This window comes from Scomber scombrus, chromosome 20 (genome assembly GCF_963691925.1).
Source record: "Scomber scombrus chromosome 20, fScoSco1.1, whole genome shotgun sequence".
NCBI classification, from domain to species: Eukaryota; Metazoa; Chordata; class Actinopteri; order Scombriformes; family Scombridae; genus Scomber; species Scomber scombrus.
In genome coordinates, this window is record NC_084989.1 from 1051577 (window position 1) to 1062968 (window position 11392).

An 11392-nucleotide genomic window follows, 5' to 3' on the forward strand; every position below is an offset into this window, starting at 1 on the left:
GCTACACGTTTGCATTTAGCGTTAGAGTAGTGGACAGGAGATGATGGAATCGATAAAAAATATGTTGACACTTCTCCTGATGAAGTCTATATGTGAAGCAACAACACACGTGAATGCAGGAAAATTGACTTTATTGCTGAATTCAAATGCGTCTGTGCCCGTCGGTGCTCATCACACCGCCGATGTTATTATATTAAAACAATATAGTAAGAGAAGAGGCTATGTTCAACTTTACTCAACTTTCCTTCATTATACATATTGACTGGTCGTTAATGTTCGCGGACACGCACTGTCACACTAATATCACCAGTGACATCATTTATTTGATTTTTTTTTCAATACTTGTGCCTTGCCTGGGTTTTCTCTGTGGTCCCGAACTGGGTACTGATTAACACAAACTTTTTCCCCAGCTCACCCCTCTCTCATAATTTAAATAACCCCGATATTTTAATTCAACAACTGACTAACCGTTTACTTAATTTACATCAAACTTACCCCGGACGCTTTAACATCCTTTCTGTCGAGTTTTTCTTGACTTTCAACTATTTTCCGAATTTTTAATAATTTTTTTCTCATATTTTTTGCTAGACGCGGCGGGCCTGAAAATTGTTTGCTTTCCCCTCTTTCGAGCAGCCATTGTGTATGCGCTGCGATGCAACCGCACTAGGATTTAGCCACGCCCATTAGAAGTTCCGCCCACTTGTGCGTTTTGATTAGTGTACGGCGCTGCCACTTTCCCTCCACTTTCATTTACAGTCCGTTTCAATAAAACTCCATTTTTGGACTTGCTAGATGTACTGTCAATCGTTTAAACTTGGTTTAATTTTATTTACAACGATAGGAAGACCAACGTGTGTCCCGAGAAATACAATTGGCTCATTGGCATGTCAGTCAACGTCGTTAGTATTTTGGCGTTTCTATTGGCTTATATTGCTGTCAGTTGACGGTGACGGTGCGGGTCCTTTTCCTGGTGCGCTGTTGCAGCACAGAGTAGAGTTGACATGAGCATGACGGAGAGGTTAGCTTGTAGCACTTAGATAATGTTACATATCGCGTGTAGCCAGCTGTTCAGTTTTCAGGAGTAACAGTATAGCAAGCATTTAAAGCGGATTTCAATGACTGACTAATTGCTGGTTAATAGCTAGTTAGGGTGAATATGCTTTCCACACTTATTTTAGTGTCTTTTTAAAGAGTGGATACCCATCACTGGTGTGGAAATCAGCTGCACCTACAAGTCTGTCGCTGGATAAAAGTTGGCATTTATTAAAGGTAGGCATGAACTGTGTGTAGCTTTAGCCTCTTCTCACCTTCACACCTAATGATTATTTGTCGTGCCGCTTTAAAAGGGGCTAGTTTCCCTGTTAGCTGTTTGGTAACACCATTGAAGGTCAACATGTAACAGCGTTACATATAGCCAGTAGGAGCCGGCTGTGCCAAACTCCGTTGAGAAATATTGCATTTAAATAAAACGTGCTCATTGTAGATGTACACGACTGGTCGGTACGGTTTATTATATTGTTCTGCTGTAGAAAGAGCCGCTTTACTATTCGGCATACATTTAAACAACCAACTGAAGCTACTTTTATATTAATGAAAAGTTTCAATTTCATTTTAACATTACTTTTCTTCTCTCAAAGACAATGCGGTTAGTGATATCTAAGCTGAATATGACAGTGCTGCTGACATTGACTGTGGAATCATGGTCTAATATTTGATATTTTAAATTTGGGAGTATGATTATAAAGTATAATATTTGCTCTTCAAAGTATATATTTTAATGGACAGATTGTATATAGTGTGATGTGTTTTTTATTTGACCCTGCCAGCAATGGAAATATATCTGGCACTTTAAACTATCACCTTTTGCATACGTTCCCTTCATTTAAAGATATATCTTTGACACATAAAATAACTTGAGAATGATAACATCAGGACATTCTTCCTAAAATAGTTGCAAAAATCACATAACAGAGAATTTCTATTGGTGAGATATCATGTATGAAGTTAAACGCAGGTTAATGTTTACTGCTAGTTTTTCTGTGTGGAAATGCAGTTGAAAATGCTTAATATATTTGGGTTGAAATATGACTCCCCCAGTCAAAATTAGAGCCCAACTGAAACAACATACTGATATCATCTTATCATAAGATACATTAGAATTGATGCATGTCAGCTGACAAGTAAGAAGAATAGCATACATACATATATCAGGGCAAATACAGTTGAAACCAGACGTTTACATTGTATAAGAAGACACATAAACTTTTTTTCCCCCTCACTGTCTGGCATTAAATGAGACTAAACTTTTCCTGTTTTAGGTCAGCCAGGATTACCAAAATTATTTCTATTTGCTAAATGCAAGAATAATGAATGAGAGAATTTTATAGACACTTTTTATTACTTTCTTCAAAGTCAGAAGTTAACATACATTTCTTTAGTATTTGGTAGCACTGCCTTTAAACAGGTATGACTTGGGTCAAACGTTTTGGATATCCTTCTACCAGCTTCTCACAATAGTTGGCCCATTCCTCCTGACAGAACTGGCGTAACTGAGTCAGGTTTGTAGGCCTCCTGCTCACACACGCCTTTTAAGCCACTTTGTAACTAATTTGGCGGTATGCTTAGGGTCATTGTCCATTTGGAAGACCCATTTGCACCCAAGCTTTAACTTCCTGGCTGATGTTTTAAGATGTTGCTTCAATATTTCTTTCTGTTCTTTCGTCATGATGCCATCTATTTTGTAAAGTGCACCAGTCCCTCCTGCAGCAAAACATGATGCTGCCACCCCAGTACTTCACAGTTGGGATGGTGTTCTCAGGCTGGCAAGCTTCCCCCTTTTACCTCATATTGTAACAATGGTCATTATGGCCAAACAGTTCAATTTTAGTTTCATCAGACCACAGGACATGTCTCCAAAAATGAAGGTCTTTGTCCCTGTGTCTTGCAAACTGTAATCTGGCTTTTTTTATGTTGCTTTTGGAGTAATGGCTTCTTACTCGCTGAGTGGCCTTTCAGCCCATGTCTGTACAGGACTCGTTTCACTGTGGATGATGACACTCTCTTACCAGTTTCAGCCAGCATCTTCACAAGGTCTTTTGCTTTTGTTCTGGGGTTGATAAGCACATTTCCCACCAAAGCACGTTCATCTCTGGAACACAGAACCCATCTCCCTCCTGAGCGGTATGATGGCTGGACATTCCCATGGTGTTTATACGTATATAATTGTTTGAACAGATGACTGGGGCACCTTCAGGCATCTGGAAATTGTACCCAAGGATGAACCAGACTTGTGAAAGTCCACAATTCTCTTCCTGATATCTTGGCTGATTTCTTTTGATAATCCCATGATGTTACACGAACAGGAAGCAGTGTGTTTGAGGTGTGCCTTAAAATGCATCCACAGGTGTGCCTGTAATTAAATCAAATGTTGTCGATTAACCTATCAGAAGCTTCCAAAGCCATGACATCATTATCTGGGCTTTCCCAAATAGTTTAAAGGCATAGTAATCTTAGTGTATGTAAACTTCTGACTTTGAAGAAAGTAATAAAAACTTGTCTTAAAAAGCTGTCTCTCTCATTATTCTGGCAATAATTTTGGTAATCCTAACTGACCTAAAACAGGAAAGGTTTAGTCTGATATAATGTCAGACACTGAGAAAAAAAAAGTTGTCTTTTTATACAGTGTATGTAAACTTCTGGTATCAACTGTATGTACGAGTTAACAAAAGAGTATTGGTAAATGAAAGACATGTTAATGATGATGATTCGTCACAGGGAACAGGTTATTTTCCAAAACTCTACTTCACTCACTTCTCCATCTTATTTTGATTTGACTTCAGTATATAATAGTTTTTATAAGATGTCTATTTATATGATATATATGTTTTTTTTCTTGTTAAAATGTAACTCTTTTTTTAAATTAAAAAATGAATATCATTTGATATTGTCCACATAATGTTTTTACTGTAAATGATCAGGTTAAAGTCACATCTCAAAGAGAAAAACATGCTATCCTGGATTTGAACAATTTCAGTGATTCACAATCTGAGAATGATTCCTGTATGAATGAATCATCATTCATGCACATAAGTATATATCTTCAATGGTGCACATGGAGTAAGTAGATCCAGACTGGTTATTATACAATATAAAAATGTGACTGACTTGAAGAAAATTGAATATGATTAAAAATGTAACACTTAGCCCCAACACTGATAGTGGTGTGATTTTATCATTTTTGAACTAATGAAAAGTAATCAATAAATGAGCTTATTTCAACCAGTAAATGTAGTTTTTCCTTTGTTGTATTGAGCATGATCTGCTTTTCATCAGTGATATTACAGTAGAGGGAAGGCAGGATATGAGCAGATGATTGGTGGATGACATGCAGTGGAGGTCTGTGGCCACAATCAAACCACAGATGTAGCAGTTAATGATGAGCACCTTCATTCATACTGCTGAGAACGTCTGTTTGGTTCATCAAATCATGTGTTTTATCACTTGTAATTCTTTAATAGACCAGGTTCCTTTAACTATCACTGTCCAGAAGGTGTCATCTTGTATTGTTTAGTTCAACCAACAATCCAAACTCCACAGATTCAGTTTATATAAACAGTAAGCTGTAACTCTCACACTGAGGAAACTGACACAAGCAAATATTTAAAAATTGCTTTAATTGATGAAAATGAATAAACATGAATTTTCTGCAGAATGACTTTGAGCACTAAAATGAATCTTATTGTTGGTCAGCTTGGTGCCACAGTGAAACTACAAATGTATCAGCTCTCCTAACTTCTACCTTCTACTGTGAAAACAGATACAATCTCAGCTCTTCATGATCAGTGTCTGTTAGATGAGCACTAACACATGTACTGCAGGACATGTTTACAATGTACAGGTGGTTACATGTTTGAAAGTTGCCTTCATAACAACATATCTGACTATGAAATATTAACATGTTCCACTGTATATTAAAACACAATTAACCTTATCAAGCATGCCCTGTACAAATATGACTTCCAAGAAAAAACATAACCTGTTGATATTGTCCATCTATACACAGACTGAAATGGATAAAAATACACGAAAGGTTCGGAATGAGGACATTAATCCATGCATTGAAGTAAGCTGACCAAGATTTGTGTTGTGATGTTTCATATCTGCTGCTGGGATGTGATGCTCTGTGTCTCTAACTCTCATTCTGCTGCTTCTCTGCAGGAAAGTTCTGGCTCTCAGAAGTGTCTGGATGCTTACAACTATGACAAGAGCATGTGTTCAGCCTATTTCCAGAGATATAAGAACTGTAGGAAGTACTGGGTAAGTTTTATTACAACAACAAACAGACAAAGTGAGCAGACTGATGCACCTGTCCTACACCCTCATGTTATCAGTGGGTCTTTGTCTGAAGAAGAAGCAGCACAGGGTTAAATACACAGAGATGAAATGCACTCTTAATGGTCATTTATTCTAAATAAAGAAAATCAAATGAGGTTCATCAACAGGAAACATGTTTTATTTCTGGAGGAGATTCTTTATTTGTCACATTAGTCTGTAACTGTAACTGATTCAGTATTTATTTTTAAGCCTGACATTATATACACAAAACAATCAATTAATCAACAATATCATTGGCAGAGTAATCAATAATGAAAATAATTGTTGAATATTGCGACTTTTTTTGAAACACCTGAGCCTCAGGTGCCAAATATCAGCAAGCACTGTGGCTCTGTCTGTAACGGTACTGTGTTGATGACATCACCATGACAACATGAGGGTTATTTTCTCCTCCAGAGCCACAGAACACTTTAGACAACTGTAAATCAGTGTATGGTATGTTTGTGTTTGTTTCCTTGTAGCACAACATAATGGTGCAGAGGAGGAGAGATGGAGTGAGTCCCTGCATGCCCACTGCAGCAGAGAGGCAGGAGATGCTGGCTGCCATCGGTGGAAAACCCTACTGAGTGATGAAGGTCACCCAGAGACACTGAAGACCAGAGGACCACACATTCTGGTGATGTCACACACTGCATGAGCTGAGAGTACACTGTGATCCAAGCTCAGCTCACATGAAGAAGACCACCTGTACCCCCTCTTTATTCTGAAACACATTGAAAGAGAGTGGAGGCACACAGTAGAGGAAGATTATTTACTGAGTTTTAATAATGATGTGACATGAACTGACACAGTATTTTTGTTTTTGTTTGGAAGAGAAGGTGAACATGTTTTCATGTGTTATTTCAGTAGAAGACCATTTTTACTGGTTCCAGCTGCTGAGATCTTGTTATTGATCATGAACATTAAAGGTGCTTGAAGCCACATGTTCAACTGTATTATTTACACAACACATCCTCATCATTGAATGACAGTACAGGTCTAAAATTCAGCCGGCAAAATGGTTTGGATTAAAATGATCATTTGGATTAAAACGCGGTTTATACTACCTCAAAGTTAAGCCACCTTTGTCGTCATGGCAACATTAAACACCACAATGTTATGTTTTTTTAATTTTTTTATAAAGATGTACTGACTCATGGTTGGAAACATGATGCTCATGGTTGGAAATGTTGCAGCACGGTCCAATGTTTGCCATCTTACTATTGAGCCATCCACCAGCCTGCAACTAACCAGGCAAAATCACCTTGTACCTTATACTGATGTCATCTGAACAGCCTCTTTTCCCTGAGTTATATGTGCTGCTGGCCTGAATTTTTGACTTTCTTGTGAGAAAAGGCTGCAATCTTAACTTACAGTCTGTGGAGACATCTCTTCATCTATGACATCTGCAGTAAGCTGGTATCTCACTCACCTACAAGGTGAAGTGCAACCTGTGATGGACATCTGTCAGACAGTCTGGTCAACATCAGAGTGATGACCTGTGATGTTCTTTAATAAATAGAGAATGATTTTTGTATCTACCTGTTGGATTTGCCACACTGTTTTTTTATGGCTGTATTTCTTTTAATGTTTTTTTTTTCTTTTTCTTGTATACTACTACTACTACAGACCTGCTCAGAGGAAAGGACTCCATTGCACATAACTTCCAGTATCATCAAGGTGATTATACTGTTTGTGACTGTTGTGACTTGATAACTTGACACACATTACACATTGTTAAAGATGTGTATTTGTAAAAGACTGTAAAAGTCACAACAACAAAAGTCCATAATAAGTTATTTCTTTTTTAAATCAAAATGTCAGATGTACTGTAAATGTTAAAGTTACTGAGCTGAAGAGATATAATCTCATAGTAAAAATACGAACTGTAATATTTCCTCAATATAATACTATATGTTTACCTCAGACTGCAGAAGCCTCACAGCAGCTCCAACTTTTGACTGTATTAATACACAGAATGAGGATTTTGTATTGTATGCATCAAGCACTAAAGGCACTTCACTGCCAGTATAATAGGAAGACTTACTCTGTATAAAGGCAAATGAAATGGGATAGGCACATGTCTATCCATCATAGACTTTATATAGAATAGTATACATACAATCTACTGTAATACATATAGGTCAAACATGGTGCTTCTGTTATGAATTGGGCATGTATAACTGGATGGAACTGACACACTGGCATTTATTGATGATTTTACTGTTGACTGTAGTGAAGGTATACAGGAACATTATGTGTACTCACATTTAGACAAATGCACCAGAACTCACAGGAGCTCATGTCATCAGTCAGCTTGAGTGAACAGTTGGGATATCATTGACTGATTGAGTCTGATCACCTGATGTCAATCCCATCATGCTGCAGAGCAGAGTGAAGGCAGAAGAGCCGGAGCTGAATGTGTCTGCAGTGAAGGTCTGGAGAGGCAGCACCAGGGAACATACAACACATCTACTGATATCTACCGCTCCAAGACACTGAGCAGTCTCTTCATATAATATATGATGACTTCATGTTGTCTAATTAGGTTTGAAACCATGAAGTTTGAGCACCATGTGTATCCTTTACACAGTTCTTTTTATATTGATGTTAACCTACTCTAATAAAAGCTGAGACTTGTCACTTGCAGTTTGCAGTTATGCATGTAGTATCCATTCATCTATTCCAAATTCAATATGCTGAAGCAGAGTTATGTAGTTTACAGTGATGTGACAGCTTTATAGATAAGACATGATGCCTAAAGTTACAAAACCAAGACCCAGATTGAACTATATGAAGCTTCAGCCTTCCAAATGAGTCAAATCTTCATCTTCTATGTTTCAACGTTTTTAGTGGCAAAGTTCCTCTTTTTGTTACTACAGTATACTTCCACCACAGCTCAACAGGGAAACACTAAGAGGGAATTTGATGCTAAAAAGACTGTAAATGTGTCAGATATCACTTGATATGACTAACTCACACTGATGAAGCTCAATAGAAGCTGGTCATCTACTTTATAATGACTGTGTGGACATCACTTCCATTGAAAGCACATTTTCAGATGTTTTAATAGTCAGTATGAACAGGAGGAATGATTACAGAGAGGTAAACCTCTTTACTGTTCATATGGACACCTGACTGCTGTTTTAAAACACTTGGGAAATTGTGAACATGTCCTTTAAGATGAAATGATTCGTTCAAAGTAAAAAAGATGATTTAACAGGCTCTGGGTTTACTCCAGTTTTTACTGTTCCTAGATTTAGATTGATGGTAGTGGTAGTTATTTTATAAATCATTCAACATGAATTCAGAATACTGTAGGGGAGAACAGGGTTGGTAGTCACACTTTTTACTTTACTTTTAATTCCTCATTATATAGAACAATTCCTTCCTAAAGTGTCAGGTAGGAATAGAGTGGTCTTACTCTCCTTCAGCTGATTCTGTTCAAAGATATGAGCCGTCAAATATGTCTTGTGCACTTGTGACAACCAACCCCACGATGGGGATGGTTGTCACACACTATGAGGATGGTTGTCACACACTATGAGGATGGTTGTCACACACTATGAGGATGGTCGTCACACACTATGGGGATGGTCGTCACACACTATGAGGATGGTCGTCACACACTATGAGGATGGTCGTCACACACTATAGGGATGGTTGTCACACACTATGAGGATGGTCGTCACACACTATGAGGATGGTCGTCACACACTATGAGGATGGTCGTCACACACTATGGGGATGGTCGTCACACACTATGAGGATGGTCGTCACACACTATGAGGATGGTCGTCACACACTATGAGGATGGTCGTCACACACTATGGGGATGGTTGTCCCTGTGTTATTTTAATGGAGAAAAATAAAAAATGTAGACAGTCTTAAACTTTTATTTTTTTTAAATGTTTAGTTTAATTGAAATACAACAACCTAACACATATCCTGCACCAAGAGAACATAAACAGAAAAAGTCATTCTTTTAAGTGCATTTTTTGTCCTTATATAAGAATATTGTTCATTTCCACCTCTCTGACTGCTCTGAGTGAGCTTTACATCTGGAGGAGTCTGACCCTTGTTTGTCTTCCTGACAAAGTTCCTGCTCATTTTGTTATCTTAAAAGAAAGAAAGAACTAGATATATGAAACCATATATGTATAAATACCAACATGTGACAACCAACCCCGAAGAGAATGTGACAAGCATCTCCAACTGGAATTTTTTGCTACCAGCAAAGCTACCAACCACATGTTTTGGCGTAGTTAAGAAATAAACCTACCTAACTATCGCTCTGTCTTCATACTTTTTAATGGTAATAATTGTTTTATTATAAACTCATTGTGTAAACGCCTAGAAGAGAAACACTGAAGAGTTGGATATTTACATTTTCACATGAAAACCACTAAATGTCCTCTCACCTCAATGTCAAGTGGTTTACTCCAGAAATGATCTCTGTAGTAACATCTCACCTACATTCTGAAACGTTCAGTACCTAAACGGTTAAACAGCGCCCTCTAGGGACCGAGATCTGATGAATGTGACAACCAACTTGTGATCCCCTACTTGTGATCTACACCTTGGTGCCGCTAATCTAACATGAGTCAATCTTGCATTTTACGACAGTTGGTTAGAGAGTTGATTGTGCAGCTAACAGTGCTGCAGGCTGACACACTGAAACACACACACACACACACACACACACACACACACACACACACACACACACACAGCTGGACTCTGCTTTACAGGTAGGCTCAACATGAACTTTCTGCTTGTCTTTTGCTCACTAAAGGTTAATAATACTGAAACCGCAGCGTAATGAAAGTCAGTGCTATGGCTACAACGCAGTGAGTTTGTAATGACTGTAACAGTCAGTAAAGCTGCAGGCTGGATATCATTGTTACAGCTGATGCATTTTGTTCACTTTGTAACAGAGAAGTTATTCATAGAGCTTACTTCATCTGACCCGGGATCAGCTGAGTTGATCCTTTATATAGATGATACTGAAGGAGATAATGAGCTGAATTCGTTGTTTAATCGATTTTTAAGATTAATTAATTGCTACAGATGTTTGATCAAGTAAAAATGAGAAAAAGGATGAACCACTAATATAAATTATTAGTTTAATTAATCATTTTCATGATTAATTAAACTGTTGATTATTTTCTCCATTAATTGATAAGACGTTTGCTTCATAAAATGTTGAAAATGACTGTTTCCCCAAGCCTGAGCTGACATCTTCAAACAGCCCGCAAGCCAAGATATTCAGTTTATTGTCATAGAAGAACAAAGAAAGCAGAAATATTCACATTTGAGAAGCTTGAACCAGACAATTAGGACTTTCTTTATTAAAAACAACCTGTTGGAAACTAATTGATTAATCAGCTAATCATTGCAGCTCTATTTGCAACCATAATTCAAGTATTCACAATTGCACAAATGTATACAATTCACACATTATTAATCTAATTGAAGCATACGAAATGATCTATTTTCATATCCTCCTCCAGTTCATGTCATGTCATGTTCTCAGTAGGCTGAGGTCATGTGGAGCACACTTTGTGATGATTGACAGTGAGCAGTACAGTATGGGAACACTGCATGGCTGAGGTGTGGACTTGAAGTCAAGAATCTGAAGACCAAAGAAACTGACCATTAAACTGAATGTATTGCAGCATATTGTTATATCTTGTATATGTATGTGTGAACTTGTGATGTGACTGTTGAAAAATCTGACAATGATGCTCAATCAAATCCTACCATGGTGTAACATATATGACAGGAGATAATGTGTAATGTAATGAGTACTATGAAAGAAAGATGTAGGAGACAGTGAAGAGGCTGAGTGTTCAGAGGCTGAGTGACAGTACATGAACACAGCAGCCGCTAAACATCAGTGCAGTTTTTATTACACCAAACTTTATCTTCTGAATTTCACTTGTTCTTCAGTGAGAGTCAAACTCACACTGTAACTGTCACTATCTAGTTGATTGTCATGTTACTCAGACTGTATTTT

General features: G+C 37.7%; 1 protein-coding gene across 1 annotated transcript; it reads left to right on the forward strand.

Moving 5' to 3' along the window:
• The first annotated feature begins 1001 nt into the window (after positions 1 to 1001).
• chchd7 (coiled-coil-helix-coiled-coil-helix domain containing 7) lies at positions 1002 to 6825 on the forward strand. Its single transcript, XM_062441879.1, has 4 exons — positions 1002 to 1269; positions 5063 to 5122; positions 5218 to 5316; positions 5856 to 6825. The coding sequence occupies exons 2-4, from the start codon at positions 5069 to 5071 to the stop codon at positions 5958 to 5960; spliced, it is 258 nt and encodes an 85-aa protein (XP_062297863.1). The 5' UTR covers positions 1002 to 1269; positions 5063 to 5068; the 3' UTR covers positions 5961 to 6825.
• Positions 6826 to 11392: the final 4567 nt, after the last annotated feature.

Bases quoted from the DNA above. Each gene is read 5' to 3' on its own strand.
- chchd7 (XM_062441879.1), top strand. From the start codon at position 5,069: ATGGATAAAAATACACGAAAGGTTCGGAATGAGGACATTAATCCATGC. The intron at 5,123-5,217 runs GTAAGCTGACCA...GCTTCTCTGCAG, and splicing joins ACATTAATCCATGCATTGAA to GAAAGTTCTGGCTCTCAGAA. The intron at 5,317-5,855 runs GTAAGTTTTATT...GTTTCCTTGTAG, and splicing joins AGAACTGTAGGAAGTACTGG to CACAACATAATGGTGCAGAG.